The sequence below is a fragment of the Callospermophilus lateralis genome, chromosome 11 (genome assembly GCF_048772815.1).
Source record: "Callospermophilus lateralis isolate mCalLat2 chromosome 11, mCalLat2.hap1, whole genome shotgun sequence".
Lineage (NCBI taxonomy): Eukaryota > Metazoa > Chordata > Mammalia > Rodentia > Sciuridae > Callospermophilus > Callospermophilus lateralis.
In genome coordinates, this window is record NC_135315.1 from 6,793,226 (window position 1) to 6,810,588 (window position 17,363).

Genomic DNA, 17,363 nt, shown 5'->3' on the forward strand with positions numbered 1-17,363 from the left:
CCCAGAGCTGCGCCTCCGCCGGGAACCCGAGCCGCTGCCCGCGGTGGAGTGCCCGCCTGGCGTCCCTGCGGCCCTCGGCGCGTCTGTGCGACAGCGCAGCGACGCCACGTCCGTTTGGTAGCTCTCGGCGCTTGCCCGCGCCCCCGGCTCGAGGCCGGGCCAGTCCCATGCGCCCCGGTGCCTGCGCGCCAGCCGCGCGCTGCCTGTCCCTGCAGCCACCGTCATCTGCTGCCTGCCTGCCTGCCTGGTCCCTTCGGTGCCTCCAGGACGGCAGGCAGGTGTCTACACCCACTGTCCAGTGGCAGAGGGGGTTGGGAGGGTGGGAGCGGGGCAGCGCCTGGACCAGCTGGGTCGTGTCCCAGAAGGCCCCCTCAGTTACCCCACAGCAAAGAAGGCCCAGTGCCCAAACCTAGACCAGGTCAGGAAGATACCCGCATCTCCTTAACTCGTGTTAATCCTACTCTTCCTGCCTGCTGCAGGAGTCACCATACAGTGCAAGAAGTCCACGTCGAACGCCGCCGGCTCCATTCTTGGTGACAATAACAACAAATACACAGGGAGTGCAGTGGAAAGATTCCTGGCCTCAGGAGGCCCCGGTAAAACAGGACTCCAGTGCCAGCTCTGCCTCCCAGTTACCCAGCCACCTGGAGCAGGTTTTCCTGTCCCCTAGGGTCCTCCGTTTCCTGGATGATCTTGCAACTGTCCCTAATGCTGATGGCCCATCTTTTGTGTCATCTGCCCCCAATGAAGCCGAGCCCTGGACTCCAGTAAAGACCTGGAGAGGGCGCCACAGTGGGGTTCACTTTCCATGGAAGGAGCTGGGAAAGGTAGCGCTTTCATCCCCTGGGGCTGTCTCAGACGCCTGGCATGATGCCAGCCTGGGCCCTGGGGCTGGCTTCCCCGGCTTCCCCAAGGAGCTTGTGTCGAGGATAGTTATTAATAAACAGTGGCAGGAAGCAGCCGGCAGCCTTGGTTTTGACAAATATAATAATTTGAGTAAAAAAATTGGTGGAAACCAGACCTTTCTGCAGGGGTCCCAGGTTTGCGCTGTTCTCTGGCTCAGGCTGCTGCTGGAGCTGGCTGGTTGCAAAAGGGCTTGCTGCTGCGGTAGAATCAGCACATGCTCGGGGATGCGTCATGCTTGCCTTTTAAACCCCTGGGTTGACTCTACTTGAATCATCCAAGGAGGCCCCTGGTCAATTGGGCTATCGCTGTCTTTCTTTTTATTTTCTATTCCTCCACATGCATAAATGACACCCGGGAAGACCCATAATGATTGATGGGTAAAAATACTGCCTCAGCAACTTAGTGAGACCCTGTCTCAAAATTAAAAAATAAAAAGCATCCAGGCCTGATGGTGCATACCTGTAATCCCAGTGGCTTGGGAGGCTAAGGCAGGAGGATTGCAAGTTCAAGGCCAGCCTCAGCAACTTAGTGAGGCCCTAGGCAACTTAGCGAGACTCTGTCTCAAAATAAAAAACAAAAAAAGGGCTGGGGATATAGTTCAGTGGTGAAGCACCCCTGGCATCAATCCCCAGTACCAAAGAAAAACAAGAAATAAAAAGGGTTGGGGATGTAGCTCAGTGGTAAAGTGGTAAAGTGCCCTGGTTAAAAAAAAAAAGAAAGAAAAAAAAGGAGAAGCTTCTAAGCTAAGAAGATCCAGCTCGTCTTCCGTGGAGACTGATTAGATTCATTCTCTTTTCCTCCACCTGACTTTGGTGTTTTTGTCAACAAAACCATTATCCCCTCATACTCACACCTTTTTGAGCTATGAATATTAACCCGTGCTAATTGTACACATCAGCGGGTGCCGTGACATTTCATACATGCATCTGTCCTGCTTCGCGGTTCCCCCTCTCCCTGCTCTCTCTGGCCCTCCCCTTTCTCCCCTCCCCAGACCCCTTCCCTAATCCCTATTCGTTCCTCTTTTCCTTTGGGGTCATCTTTTTCAGTTTCCACAGGAGAGAGAACACATGGGATTTCTCTTTCTGTGGCTGGCCCATCTCACTTAACACGATGGCCTCCAGACCAGCCTCCATTTCTCACTTCCTCTTCCCCCTCATCCTCTTCCCAGGGTCCTGCAGACTTGACCCCCCGGATTACTCCTCTTCCTCCACCCCCAGGCCCCCAGCTTGCCTCTTCTCACCCGTGCCCCCTGTGGGAGGCTCTGCCTGCCTGATCCCTTCCCCGCCTCCTGAAGGGAGCTGTAACACAGAGGCAGAGGCGGACTCCACGCTCACTGGGCCTCCTTTTCAGCCTCCTGCCAGCCTCCCCTCACCGGGTTCTGCTCTGTGGACTTCGGCTCCCACTCACCTTGCCTGCGTGCTGGGCCCTACTTTTGAACCTCTGCTCATGCCCACCTTCTGCCTGGCACACCCCTCCAACTTACCTATGTCAGATTCCCCTTTCTCCGCCATTCCAGGCTCTCCTCCTCCCCCAGGACTTGCTTCTGCCCCCACAGGGCCATGGAGAAGCTCTCCACTGCTGGCTCCGTCTGGAACACCATGGCCCTCCCTGCCCTCGCTCTTGGGCAGCCCACTGTCCACACCCTCACTGGTCTCAAAGGGGAGCCTGTCCCTGCCCTACTTGAGATCCCCCAAGGTCCCCATGGCCTTCCCTTGGAGTCAGGGCCCTCCCTGCCTCATGGCCACCGTCCCCTCCTCTCGCCCCTGCAGGCAGGTGTGCAGCGCTCTGAGGAGCAGCCTCTTCTCCCATCCTGCTGCTCTGCCTGGGGCCCTCTTCTGCTTATGTGTCTGGCTCCCTCCTTAAATCTCCCTCCACGTGCCTTCACCTTCCTCTGGAGAACTTCCTATCCTCTGGTCCATACGTCCTAGAAGAGCTCATCCCAGCATCCTGCCCCACCCAGCCATGGCCCAAGGCCTGCACCCCAGTGATTGGCTCCCGAGGGTGGCATGTGACCCAAACTGGGCCAATCAGGAACTTTCCCTGAGATTCTGTCGCACTGTGAGGGAAGAGCTCTCTTCCACCTTTGCTGTTACTGGCTGAGGTGACCGAGGCCTCCAGGAGGCCTATAGTCATGCCCAGTCCCTCCCCCAGCCAGTGGATGGAGCTGCACCGTGTCCGGAGAACGTGGGGCCACGGCAATGAAAGAAGCTGTGCCGAGAGAGAAACTGAATGTTCGGTGAGTTGCTGGATCCAGCTACACCTGAAGCCAGGAGGACTCAGTCTTCCAAGTTTCTCCAGCCAATTAATATTCTTTGTTGATTTTAGTTTGTGTAAGTTTCTTTACTATTTAACTAAAAGGGTCTCAACAGATACGGGGGCCAGCCTGAGTCCCACAGGATTAGGCCTTTCCCTCTGTGCTGCTTTCTAGCAGCACTCACCCCTGAAGATTAGAACTACCTGTCCGTGTGTCAGTTGAGGGCGGTTTCTTTCTGTGTTTCTAATACAGTGAGAGTTTCGTCAGCGAATGGGTGAGGAATCAGTGGGGGCAGAGCCGATCATCCCCACAGCAGACATTTAAGACCCCTGCCAGCCGCCGGCTCCTCCCCATGGTGGGATCCACAGGCTTCCACTCCCCACACCACCCCTCTTTTGCCCTGGAGATTAAGGTTTAGTGGGCACCTGCATCTGCCAGAGGCCACGCTGGATGCCCAGCCTGTTATTACCTTTGGTCTTCACGAGGACCCCCCCTTTTAACAACCAGGGTCCTCAGACTCAGGGAGGTGAAGAAAGGCGGGTGGTGGTCAAACTGCCTACGTCCCAGGCCCCTGGAGACCCACCTGGGCTCAGCTTTCCGCCCACACCCTGTGCTGATGACGCTGTGGCTCTCACCGGGGGTCCGTGGGCTCCCAGCCCAGCTGCATTTGGAAACCACTGGCTTCCGGGAGCCCCGAGCATGTTCTCTGGGACCCTCTAGGTCTCCGGGGACCAAAGTCCCGTTTGCTCAAGGGTGGGGCCTGGATGCCCAGGGGAGCACGGCAGGGGGACGGCAGGGGGACGGCAGGGGGCTATGGAGAAAGCAAAGCATTTACTGAGGAGTTTCCTCTTAAGAAGCCCCCGACATCCCTCCCAGGCTTGGGTCTGATGCCTCTGGAGCATTTACTTAGAACCCAGTGACTTTGCTTACTGGCCCTAAGATTCCCAAAGGAGGTGACAGAGATGGAGAACAGAGCGGTCCTGTGGCCACCACTCCGCTCCATGCTGCCACCTCTGTCCCCTGACCCCACACTGTCCTCCCATGTGGCCCAGTGGCCTCCCTCTGGGCCGTCCTCCATGGGCACAATCCCCTGCTTCTCAGTGACCTCAGGAGGAAGGCCAGAGTCCTTAAGGTGGAGGCCCTGACCGCCGACGGCTGTGTCTGTCTCAAGGTCTTGCCACCCTTTAGTGCAGCTGTTTCTCTCCTGGGGACATTGTGTGTGCTGCCCCTGCTGCCTGGAGGGGCCTCTCCACGTGACACAGGTGTACACACAGACCCTGGCTGCCTCCTGCGCATTCTCAGGGTCTCAGCTTCATGGTCACTTTCTCACACAGGCTCCCTGACAGCTCTTTCCCCTCCAGAGTCTAGTTAGTTCCTCCTGTTATCCCTCTTATGAAGTCTGGACTGTTCCTGGGAGGGTCGTGTGCTCCACAGTCATTCTGTAGCCATCTGTGTAGGTTTAGCCTCCGTTTATCCCGCCTGCGTGAAAGTCCTGGGAGGACGGGCTGGCGTCGGGTTCCTTTGCTGCTCCGTGGGCAGCACCTGGCACAGGGCCGAGTGTAGACAAGCAAGTGCTCAAGCTGTGCCCATCCGGGCCCCGCCTTCGGGCTCTGTGGACACCACTGCTCTCTGCAGGTCCCTGCAGGCTGGCCCTCAGGCCTCGGCACCCAGGGTGCCCGCTTTTGGGCCCCAGGAGGTCTCGCTGCCCCTGAGGGGTCACTCGCAGTTGCTTTGCCTTCCGCGTGGGCATCAGGGCCACCGTGGGGGTCTGATCCTGGAGAGCACCAGTGGCCACGCTGCAGGTCCTGGTGGGCAGGGAGCTGGGGTTGCAGCCAAAGCACCTCAGTTAAGAGGCTGGGTAGAAGGGGTTCCAGGAAGGGCCCACCTGCCCCTGGACGCACAGACGGGGCACCACTGTGCGAGTGTGGCTGTCCCTTCTGCCACTCTGCACCCAGCTTGGCATGCCCTCCCCCTCCCCCATGTTGTTCTTTCCAGAGCCCATTCCATACCCAAGCCCTGGGGGTTGCTTTTGCTCCCTTTTGGACAGGAATAAAGCACAGGTCCACGTGGCCCGGTCACCACCGTGAGGTCGGCAGTGACAGGCGTCGTGCGCGTCTCACTAAGCGCCTGCCTTTGGCCCACGGGTCTGCAGCTGTCTTCTCCTGGCCCCTCCTCAGGTCCATCCCGGCACGTGGCACCCTCTGTGCCACAGATTTTCAGGACTTAGCAGGTGCACCCCCTCCCCCCGGCAAGCACAAGGCAAAGGGCCAGCACTTGAGGCCAGAAACGGAAGGCCAGCCCTGCGGGGGCGTTCCTGGGCCCAGGTCAACACGGGGCGCGGCGGTCTCGAGTGCTTCATTGGGACTGATTTCCTCCCCAAGTCGGGTCTCTGTGTGGTGACCTACTGACATTTTGGACACGGCCAGTCTTTGTGTGTGTGTTGGGGGGATCACAGGATGTTCAGCAGCAGCCCTGGTCTCCAGGCTCTGGATGGCAGGAGATTGCCCCAACCAGCTGTCTGTCCCAAATGTCCCCAGATGTCATCCAACTCCCACTGGGGGCAAAGTCACACCCAGTACAGAACCACAGCTAAAGGAAGAGAGTCCCTGAGAGCACTCCCTGTGTCTGGCGGTGAGGGGCCCGCTGCTCCTGGGCCCTCTGCCGGCCACCTGGACGGCAGCTCCAGGCAGGGAGTGGACACCCCCCCTCCTGGTCCTGGGGGCTGGGAGTGCAGTGTGTGGTGTGAGCTCTGGGACCAGGACCCTGGGCTGAACTCTCACATCTGTCACCACTCTCAGACTCAGCAAGTCCCTTCTTCTGTCACCACCATATCTGTGACGGGCAGACTGAAGACGGTGAGCTCATTCCCGGACTCTGGTGAAGATCAAGTGCTCAAAAAACGTGACCTGTGATCACTGCGTTTGTCAAAGTCTAGCCGAGTGCATGTCCGCCCCCCACCTCTGAACACAAAGGATCGATGGCCCGGGTCTTGTCTCAAGAAAATGCCTGACGCGGGCATTTTCAAAGGGCACCTTGGATTCCTTGCCAAGATCAGCTGGCAGCCAAGGAACCAGTGACGGTCCCGTACTTCTGTGGGCACAAAGTTGGTTCTGGGGTGCCCTCTCCCCTACCAATTGCTAAAGCTACAGCTTCAGGACACCCCTGCAGCAGCCCAGCTCGCTGCCCACCCTGGAGTCCCCGTGGGCCCCACGAAGCAGCTGCCCACAGTCACCTGACGCTCAGGCCGGGGGACCTCCTGGGTTCCTATTCCTGCTGTGCCCCCTCCTGAGACCTGCTTCCTCCTCTGTGGAATGAGGGTAGTCGGGGCATAGACCCTCCAGGGCCTGCTGTGCAGGATGCACCCAAATGCCAGCCGTTGACCCTGTTATTAGTAATTTAATTTTACAAGAATTCAGAAAACAGAAAGCAGGTGACGACAGGACCGTAACTGAGTCCCCTGCATCCCTCCTCTCGGGGCCTCTGGTTGTCTGGCTGGGTGTAACCATGCCCCGCGAGCTGCTGGGAAACACACGTGTCCTGTCCCCAGTTTGCTAGAGACTGAGGAGGGTGGGAAGGGAGAAGGGGGAAGCCCCGGGCCCTGCCAGGGCTGGGCTTGCAGCTGCCAGAGGAGGACGACTGGGGCAACCTGCGAGAAGCAGACCCGCGGGAAGCAGCGAGGGCCAGGCCTGAAGGCTGTGCGTGCTCCAGGGTGGAGGGGCCCTGGGTGGGTGCCAGTGCAGGCAGGAGCCCCGCCATCCCTCGCAGGCGTTGCTCAGGGCTCAGCTCCAATGCAGGCCAGTGGTTTGGGGGGCCCAACGTGCCCCACCAGTGATGCTTTCAGGGAGCTCCGCTCCTCACTTGAAAGACCAAGGCAATGCCGTGCCTCAGGGCGGGCAAGGAAGGGGCGCGGGGACAGTGCTGCAGGAGGGCTGACCTAGGTTGGCGGCTCCTCTTCATCCACCTCTTCCTCGGAGCCTCTCTCTCTCTCCTCCTCCTCGTCTTCCATGTCTGAACCTCTTCTCTGCTAAAGAAGAAAACAGAATGTGGGTGCAGGGCAGGCCCTCCCCGTTTCTCTGACATTGAACCACGAGGCCGGAGGCAGCCCTGCCTGAAGCCTGCCAGCTCTGCCCGGGCGAGGGCCTGTGGGTGCTCAGGGCTGGCAGGGGTGAAATTGACGGTCCTGCGCCTGCTGTTTGCAGGCTGGGGACCTGGGGCTGGCTCCTCCTGGGTTTCACGTGCATGTGGACATGACACCTTGCAGGGCTGACCTAGGGCTGGAAATAAGGGGTGCAGGGTGCCATCAGAGACAGCCGCAGGCCCGGGGATGCTTTCTGTCCACTGGAGATTGGAGACAACTGCAGAGACTAGGAAAGCGGGAGGAAGGGCGTGCCAGGCCGAATGGGGGCCGGGGCTGGGACCTCAGGCCTTCCGAGGCTCAGCCTCACCGGGAATGTTCAAGCTGAGGGGAGGAATACATTTTGGGGACGAAGGCACCAAGCACAGGGCCTGTTGGCCATATCACACTATAAAAGGTGGCCAAGGTCACCTTCACCTCCTGAAGGGCTGGACGGGCCTGGGGGTGGGTGGCAGGAGCTGCCGGCAGAGAGCAGGATCCCCGCCTCGCCTCTGCCCCTCCTGCCCACTCAGTGCGAGAGCAAAGGAGCCCCTCTCCAAGTGCTTCCAAATGCCAAACGCCCCCCAGAAGCACCAGCTCCTTAGCACAAGTGGAAGGGGGGCCAGGAGGGGTGTTCTCCCCCCACCCACTCCACCAGCCACCAAGAACTGCCCACGCCAACCATCCAGCTTCACGGGGGGTGGGGGGTAGGGGACACCGTCAAGGGGCCTGCAGTCACACAGGGCCTGAGCTTGGAAGGGGCCTGCACTTGATTATTGCCCTGGTGACACTTTTTTCAAATGCTAAGTGCTTTTTCAACAAGGGCCCCATATTTTCACTTTGGGTGTGTGTAGGGACGCAGGCCGACACCACGGAGCAGCCAGTCTGGGTCTGAGCAACCCTCACTTGGACTGTTCTCCACCATGATGAGCTCTGGTCCTCCCCACCTCAGCATCTTCTCCGGGGTCCCCTAAGGACCATGACACGGGCAGACTAGGTCTTGTTCTCCCTCTGTCCCCTGAAGAGGGACTGGAAGGTGACTACACTCTCTTACACAAGCCAGGCAAGTGCTCTGCCTCAGAGCCACATCCCCAGCCCTTTCTATTTATTTATTTATTTATTTTGAGACAAGGTCCTGCTAAGTTGCCGAGGCTGGCCTTGAACTTGAGGTTCTCCTGTCTCAGCTTCTCGAGTGGCTGGGGTCACAGGCGTGTGCCACTGCACCCCGCTCACTAGACACGACCTTCGCAGCTCATGCTCCTCATTCTCCAGATGGAAGTGCGGCCACCAGCCCCGGAGATACAGCCAGGAGGTCTTCAGAGCCAGCCCCAGGGCCGGAGAGTGACCACAAGGTCGCTCCCGACACTCGGCTGCGTGAGCCAGAAGGGGACCCAGGGCCAGTGCCGTAGCCCTTCCCTCCACGGCCTCCAGGACTCGCCTCTCTGACAGCTGGCCGTGCCCGGGGGCCCTCGTTCACTGGGTCACCACGCATGCTCAGATGCGCCTGCCGTGACACGGGAGGCTGGGGGACACCCTGCCCCCAAGGAGCCTGAAGTCCATTGGGAGGCAGAACCCCAGGAAGGAGCCAGCCATTCCTCCCAGTTGCCAGATGGACAAATGAAGGTCCGGCCCAGAGGCCACTGGCCTAGGCAGAGCGGGCCCGGCCCTCCCAGCCCCCACCGGGTCCCTGCTGAGGCGCCTACGAGCTTGGACTTCTTCTCCATGGCCTCTGTCTCCTTCTTCTTCAGCTCTTGGAAGATGACGCTGAAGAACTCCTCCTCGGCCTTGGCGACCAGGTCCTGCAGGTCCACGGCCAGCTCATCGGCCCGCTGCTCATCGTCCTTGCCCTCAGCCCTGCCCTTCTCCTTCAGCCGCATCTCTCGGTGCCTGGCCTCCAGGATCTTCTCGCGACGGGTCTCGCGCTCAAACATCTGAGGCACAGGGGGACAGAGGCCAGAGGGAAGGGCGGGGCCAGGCTGGGCTTCTACGGATCCGTCCTCACTCTACTCAACGCCGGGCCAGCGTCAAGGAAGGAGAGCTGAATGCTGGGCAGAGGCTGGCGCAGGGAAACCAGATGTTCAATCCCCAGGAGCGCCAAGCACACAGGCCACAGGTCAGGGGGCCCTTGGGGCTGTGCAACATGGAGGCCCTGGGTCCCATGTAGGACCAGCTCAGAGGTGAGGCTCCAGTCTCAGCCAGAGCCCCGAGGCTCTCCCAGGCCTCGAACTGGGGGCTTTCAACCCCACACTGAGCCCCCTGCTGCTCCCAGGGCTGCCCAGGGAGGTCCCTTCCATCTGTCACCTCTATTGACATCAGCTAAGCCTTCATCAGAACTGATCTGATGCCAAAATATGATTTTTTAAAAAATATGGTTTGAGCCGGGCGTGGTGGTGCACCCCTGTAATCCCAGTGACTCGGGAGGCTGAGGCAGGAGGATCATGAGTTCAAAGCCAGCCTCAGCAACTTAGTGAAGCCCTAAGCAACTCAGTGAGACCCTGTCTCTAAATGAAATACAAAATAGGGCTGCGATGTGGCTCAGTGGTCAGTGCCCCGAGTTCAATCCCTGGTACCAAAATTCTTTTTTTTGTTTGTTTGAAACTGGACAAATGGACCCTGTCATGTCACTTTGGTTTCTGGCTAACCCAAGGTGGGAGGTAGAGAGACTTTCCCACGGGGTGAGCTGCATGATGGCCGAGCACAGGCGGGTGGGCAGGACTGACACCATTCACAGAACTCACTTCAGGACCTCACACTGCCACCCACGACGTGTCCACCGTGTCTCAGGGGGCCGGAGGGAGGGGACGGGTACTGCCCAGGCGCCCGGTACTTACAGAAGACGCTATGTTCCTCTCGTTCCTCTGGAGGGTGGAGAGCCCGCTGGAGACTTCTAGCAGAGTGGTGGTCCCCAGTTGGGAGCCACAGGCAATGAGACACCCAGTGTCCTGCACCCGGAGGCAGAAGAGGGCCTCGTCACACACCTGTTGGAGAGCCGATGGGGAGGGGGAGCAAAGTCACATTTGTCTGACCAACGGACCCCTGGGGAGACCTAGCCCCTCAGCCCTATTCAAATACCCTCGCTGACACCCCCACTCCACAGAGTGACGTTCAAACCCAGAGACTCGCCGTCAAGACCTCAGCCTAACCGGGCACCGTGGTGTGCACCCGTAATCCCAGCAACTCGGGAGGCTGAGACGGGAGGAGCGCAAGCTAAGGCCAGCCTCAGAACTCAGCCAGTCCCCTTCTCAAAATATAAAACAGAAAGGGCTGGGGGTGTGGCTCAGGGGCAAGGCGCCCCGTGTCCAATCTCCAGTACCAAGAAAAGACCCCTGGCCGCCAGCTTCCTCACCCGCCAGCCCAGCCCCGCTCGTCCCCTGGGACACCGTGGCCCTCCGGCCCGGCAGGCAGGTCTCAGCTCCAGCCTTGCTACAGGAGCTCGGCCTGAAGTGGCTGCTGCCAGGAGCCCGTGTCCAGGGTCTGAGGGGTCCTCCTGGGGGAGGGGAGGCCAGGCATCTGCTCTCTTCTCTGTTTTAATTTCCCCTGGGTGACTCTGCCATGCCACCAGGCTCAATGTCCCCCAGGTCCTTAACTGGGTAGGAGCACATGCCCCCAAGGCAAGAGTCGTAGTCGGCCAGTATGGGACTCACCACGGGACTCACCGAGAGGCCCCACCAGACACCCCACCCCACTCAGCACGCTGCCCCCCCCCACTCCCACCCAGAAGGGCCCGCTCATGGGGGCCTGCACACACAGGGAGGGAGTACACCTGACCTTCAGGCTCAGGGCGGGGTCACACTGCTTGAACACAAAGTCCCAGATGTCCAGGGTCCCGTCCATCTTGGTGGTGAAGAACACTGCCGGCCTCACGGGGCTCCAGGCGCCATCAGTGAGGTAAGCCATGTGGTACCTGGGGAGCCAGTGCCAAGGGTCAGGGACCATGGTAGGAAGGGGCAGAGCGCCCACTGAGCCACAGCTCTGACCTCCCAGATGCTCCAGGGTCTTAGAGTCTTGCTGGGCAGGAAGTTCTTTCTTGTGTCTGACTTGTAGCCATGCCTGTCCCACCCACCCCCCGGCACAGAGACAGGGCTCCAGGCATAGTCCTTCCCGTGGGCTGGGCACTGGTGTCTCTCCACAGCAAACCAGACAGCAGGCACGTGCTGCTGGGCTGGGGCCAGGTCAGGGCACTCAGGGGCAGCAGGAGGAAGGGCATACCTGGGAAGCTTCCTGATCTGGTGCCGGCAGAGTTCTACTTCCTACTGGGCTTAATCTGGATTTTCTAAAGTTTGTTCAGCGAACATGGAACTTTTTAAAAATTACACACACACACACACGCTCATGGTAGAGACTTGGAATTTTCCATCAACTCCTCTCCCTTCCTCTGTGGTGGTACCTTTGCAGCTGGACCCACTGTGGCCACACTGGGGACTACATTTCCCAGCCTCCTTTGCAACTAAGGGTGTGGCCAAGGAAGCGACCCTGGGAGAAATGATCAAGACAGAAGGGCCTCTGGACGTGTTGGACAATTACATAGTTTTTTAGTATAAACACATCCCAGATATTAATATTGAAAATATTAGTCACTGATTTTTTTCCCTGGAATTCAACTTTAACTGGGGATCCTGAAGTTCCTGTGTGTGGGATAGGGATTGAACCCAGGGGCGCTCTACCACTGATACAGCCCCGGTCCTTTTTATTTTTTTATTTTGGGACAGGGTCTCGCCAGTTGCTGAGTCCAGCCCTGAACGCGTGGCCTCCTGCCTCAGCCTCTCGGGAATCCTCCAGTTTTATTTGCTGAATTTTACCGACGGCCACAGAGGCTCTGAGCTGAGCTTCCTCGGTCCGGTCCGTCCCCTCCCCTCCTCTGCGCTGCCCCCTGCCCTGGCCTCCTGGGGGCTTACTTGGTCCACATGATGGACGACTCCCGGCTGTCCTCCGACCAGATGCGGGCTGTCCAGTCCCCTACGGTCAGGAAGTTCTTCGGGTAGAAGGGGTTTCTCTGGAGGGCGTAGATGGGGCCGTGGTGGCCTGAGAAGGTGCACACAATCTTCTCGGCTGAGGTCTTGGCCTTGCGGTTGCAGGAGATGACGATACCCTGCTCCGTGCCCACCATGAACTTGGTTGGCTGTGGAAGGGGTGACAGAGGGGAAGGGGCTGTGGGACAGGGTGGCATGGCCAGCAGGCTGCCCAGGGGGCTGCAGGTGCTCACAGACCCCCGGGTGAAGCTCTGTGCAGGCTGGGACCCACCCAGCTCTTCTGTCCCCACTCTTCCCTGTCTTGGGCACCTGCTGGAAGACCCCAGGCTTATGAGTCCCTCCCTGACCTCTGGTTCCTGGAGGTCACCACCAGCCCTCTTTAAGGAGCATGGCTTTGTCCACCAGGCATTTGCCACAGGGATCCTGAATGTTTAAGATCAACAAGGCCCAGAGCAGGACACAGGGCCAGGCCACCCCTCGGGAGGCAGGCAGAGCCTCATCTGACCAGACGGTGACATGAGCCCTAGCATCATCCCGATTAGATGTCCCCGAGGACTTGGAGCAGGTGGTCCCCCTACTGGGAAAGTCGCCTGGCAGCCAGTGAAGTGCCTGTCCCCTCTGGCCTGTGAGTGCCTCGCGGGGACCGTGACAGGTGCGTCCCTCTCTGTGTAGGGAGCCCCGTCCTGCCAGGTCCCCATCAGGGCTGAACACAGAGCCCTGTGCTAGGGTCGGGGTGGGGACGCTGGGGAGTAAAAAGGCTGCGCCCAACGTCCTCAGGTGGACGTGGAGACAGACCCTCACTTCTCCCTGCTGTCCCTCTCTCTGTGTGGACTGGGCCATCCAAAGGCAGCAATGACAGGATGGCCAGGCATGGAGCCAGGCGGAAGAGCTGGTCCACGTGGGGCCCTGGGCGGGGGATTAGAGGTGTTGTCCCAGTGGGTCCCGGGCCACCATAGCCCCTAGCACCCGGCAGTGACACATCATCTGCAAACATGGGGTGCTGCCGCCTCAGGGCCTTTGCAGAGCTGCTCTGTGACCTGGGCACTCTCGCCCCGGTTATCCGCTTGGCCAGTTCTGCGTCCCTCAGAACCTCGCTGGGCTCTCACCTTGGCCTGGAGGACCCCGGCAGGCTCTGCTTCACGCGCACCCTGACTGCGGTCTCACCAGGACGGCCACACCACCCTGCCCCGCTCTCTGCGTCTGCCCCCAGCCCCTTCCAGGTATGTGCTTGATTTCTTCATCTCCCGTCTGGACAGACACTTTGGAAGGGTGCCTGGTGTGAGCAGGGACTCGAAAGTGTTTGTCGAACAACCGAGAGAATAATGTGAACGCGAAGGAAAAAGAGCCCCCTGTCCCCGGCAGCTCCCCCGGGCCGTTCCCTCTGGCAGAGAACGTCATCAACAGGGCTTTGTCGCCAGCAGCTCAGGAGGTGCCACAGCCCGTCCAAAAGCCCTTGCAAAACGGGTGACAATACACACCTGTGTTCCTAGCAGAATGAGCCACACTAACCAGGAGCGACCTGAGGGCCTCCGACGGATGAGTGCATAAAAAAAATGGGATCTACCCATACGACAGAATACTATTCAGCCTTAAAAAAGAGGGGATTCTGGCACCTGCTACAGCGTGGATGGACCTTGAGGTCATTGTCCAAAGGGAAAATGACACGTGTTATGGTCCCATTCACAGGACATTCCTAGCACAGTCAGATCCGCAGAGATAGAGTAGTGGTCGGCGGGGAGGTGGGGTGCCCTCATTCAAGGAGGGTTTGTGAGCAGTTTTGAGGGGTTGTGTCTATTTTTTGTCTGCTTTATTTTTGGTACTGGGGAAGTTACCCAGGGACATTCTACCACCGAGCCACACCCCCAGACCTTTTTAATTTTTGAGAGAGGGCCTCCCTAAGTTGCTGAGGCTGGTCTTGAACCTGCCATCCTCCTGCCTCAGCCTCCCACGTCACTCCCACCGATCACAGGTGGGCACCAGGGCACCCAGCAGGAGTTTCAGTGTTACAAGAGGAAAACAGCTGCAGGGGTGGTTGTGTGGACAGTGGCACCACAGTGTGAATGCGCCTCTCGCTACCTTACACCTTAAAGTGGTAAAGACGGTACATTTTATGCATTTGTTAAAAAACATAATTAAAAATACACACAGCCGGGGAGGTAGCTCAGGGACAGAGCGCCGGCCTGGCTTGCACAAAGTGCTTGGGTTCCATTCCCAGCAAACAAAGGAGAAAAAAAAAAGGAAAAGAAAGAAGAGGAAGAAGAAAAGCCCACAAAGGCAAATTGAGACGGAGCTGAGCGGTCCGGAGAGGTACGCGAGTGCGCAACGCGGGCGCACGGAAGGGGACCTCAGCTCACAGGTAGGGCAGCGGGTGTCCCGCACATGCGCACTTGGTAAGGAGGGCACGGAGCCAGGACCGGGCCTGGGGTGCTCACGGCGGCCAGCCCGAGCCTAGAAATGCCCGCGCCCAGGACCGAGTGCTTTTTCTGAGCCCTCTCGCCCGCCCGGCCTCCTGTGCTTCGTCCTCTTATGCCAGGGCTGGGGTCAGAAACCAGCCCCAGCCGAGAGCCACGTGAACGGCGTGGCCTTGTCTGGAGCGTCCTCATTTGCTGCTTCCAGAAACTTCCCTCCTCTGACACATCCAATGCACAGCTAAATTCTGCGTTCCCCCCTTCCCCCGGCCCCAGTTCTGGGGGTTGAACCCAGGGCGCTGTACCACTGGGCTACACTCCAGCTTCCCCCCCCGCCCCCCCCCCCTTTTTTTTTTTTTTTTTTTTTTTTTTGAGAGAGAGGGTATTGCCAAATTGTGGAGGCTGGCCTTGAATTTACAATCCTCCTGCCTCAGCCTCCCTGGTCGCTGGGATGACAGGGGTCCACCACCACTCCCAGCCTGACATTTCTTTAGGGGTTTTTTTTGGCTTCCCCGGGGCCCCCCAGTACTGAGGAGGGAGCCCAGAGCCTCTCAGCCGGGCCTGTGCTCTGGTTTTCAAGGTTCTTCCTCTCATCTCACTCCGGGGGTGGCTCAGCGGGCATGGGAACGGGCCTTCCCTTCCCCGTGGACTCTGCTGCCCCCTGCTGGAGGTCATTGTAAAACCAGGCAGGTGGAAGGCGGGCGGCTGCCAGGCCCCGGGCCCAGGGCTGGCCTGTCCTTAGGGGCTCGGGGAAGGGAGAGGCAGAGACTCACCAACGTGGACTCGAACTCCAGGGAGATGGCGCCCAGGGCGTTCTCCAGCAGCTCCTTTCTGGTGATGTCCATGATCACCACCTCCGTGGGCTCGCTGATCTTGCGGATGTCCCACCACATGACCTGGCGGCAAGAGGGGGCAACTTGGAGACCCTGAGGTCCCAGGGCTTTCCCCCTCCCTCATCCGAGGCACAAAGGGTGCAGGGCCCATGAGAGCAAGTGCCCTGGAGAGTGGCTGGGCATCCGGGTCACCAGCAGCTGCCTGAAGTCCAGGAGCCAGGGCCTGGCCCCAGCCCGACTGGATTCAAGTTGCCTGCTGGGCGGAGGCCTAAGAATCTGCATTCTCCAAGGCTCCCCGCGGCACAGCAGGATCCAGCAGGACGAGAACCCACGTGTGCTCCCAGCCGCCGCCAGGAGGGAAGGTGTGCAGGAACCTAGGTCCAGACACTCTCCTGGCTGTACTTTTTGCAGGTGAAGGAACTAGGGAGTGAACTCAGGGCACTCCACCCCTGAGCCATACCCCAGCCCTTTTGTGTATTCTATTTAGAGACAGGGTCTCACGGAGTCGCTTAGGGCCTCACTGCCGCTGGGGCTGGTTTTGAACTCGCCATCCTCCTGCCTCAGCCTCCCCAGCCCCTGGGATTACAGGCGTGTGCCGCTGTGCCCAGCTTTGCTGTACTTTTCCTGGTAAAAACGAAATATAAAATCCACTTAAATATCCCAGGGGGTTGGGAGGCTGAGGTAGGAGGACCACAGGTTCCAAGCCAGCCTCAGCAACCTAGCAAGACCTTGTCTCAAGAATAAAAAGGGCTGGGGGTGAGGCTCAGTGGTAAAGCACCCCTGAGTTCAATCCACAGTCCCCAGACCAACAGACCAACGAGGAAGTGATGACACCCCTACCAAGCAGTCCCGGCAGCTGGGCAGTGCTTTAGGAGATCCGCTAAAGGAAAGCTCAGAGTGTCTGAGGTGGGCTCACGGTGGTGGGCAGGGTGGAGGTCACCGTCTGATTTCACGTCTTTGGGATCTTGCTCCACGTGCAATTTACACATCAAATGTAAAAGGGAAGTTTCTCCAGGCACCGTGGGGGGACGCGGGGCGCCAGGCTGGGCCTCCTCTCTCCCGGGCTGGCCGGGTGCTACCTGTCCATCCGTGGATGCCGAGAAGCACTCAGTGCCCGTCTTCGACTGCAGCCAGATGGTGCCGTACACGGGGTCTCGGTGGCTGAACTCAATGGTGGACAGCTCGGCCACCAGGCTGCCCTTCCGTGTGTCCCAGCAGGCTGGCAGGGCAGGGGAGGAGAGACACGGGTCACAGGAGGCCAGCTCTTTCTTCCTGGTGCCCGGAGCAGGGAAGGAGGGAGGCTGCTCCTCTGGCTTGACCGTGTGTAGACTTGGGAATTAGGACCAGGCTCAGACCGGCCTGAGCTTCTTACCGCCTGCAAAAGCCTCCCGGAGACCCCCCAGATGCAGGCTTCATCCCCCCACCCCGTCCTGAGGAAGTGGCTGGGAATGGGCCAGGCTGGGTCCCCAGGGGGGGCAGAGCGGGGTCAGGGAAGACTCCTGGGGGTAGTGGGGGGGGAGCCTGCGGATGGAGGGGGCGAGGGGGTGGAATCCCAGCTCCCTGCAGGGAAGAGCCCCTGAGAGGTCAGGAAAGTCCTCCTCCTGCTCCAGCTCCTCCAGTCCTCCTCCCCTGTCCTCCTCCTCCCGTCCGCCTCCCGTCCTCCTCCTCCCGTCCTCCTCCGCTGCCTCCTAGCGAACTCCCGGCGGAGGAGCTTGACCACCATCTGCTCTTCCTGCTCTGCCAAGAAACACGTGGAGCCGAGGAGCATGTCCTCCTGACGGATTCTGTTTTCATTTTCCGAGGGGCGAGCGCGAGGGCCCATGCTCTTGCTCAGAGCCTTTCCAGGAAACTGGTTTGTAAAACAACCAAGAACTCGGT

General features: G+C 59.4%; 1 protein-coding gene across 1 annotated transcript in view; it reads right to left on the minus strand.

Annotated features, from left to right (window-relative positions):
• Positions 1 to 7,094: 7,094 nt before the first annotated feature.
• The window catches only part of Dnai2 (dynein axonemal intermediate chain 2), a 22,867-nt gene continuing 12,598 nt past the window's right edge, over positions 7,095 to 17,363 (minus strand). The window contains exons 6-12 of the mRNA XM_076870529.2: positions 16,565 to 16,704; positions 15,426 to 15,548; positions 12,170 to 12,393; positions 11,043 to 11,178; positions 10,106 to 10,252; positions 8,978 to 9,205; positions 7,095 to 7,181 (exon numbers count right to left, since the gene is read on the minus strand). Of these exons, the coding sequence (XP_076726644.1) occupies positions 7,095 to 7,181; positions 8,978 to 9,205; positions 10,106 to 10,252; positions 11,043 to 11,178; positions 12,170 to 12,393; positions 15,426 to 15,548; positions 16,565 to 16,704 (1,085 nt within the window). The remainder of the gene's footprint in view (positions 7,182 to 8,977; positions 9,206 to 10,105; positions 10,253 to 11,042; positions 11,179 to 12,169; positions 12,394 to 15,425; positions 15,549 to 16,564; positions 16,705 to 17,363) is intronic.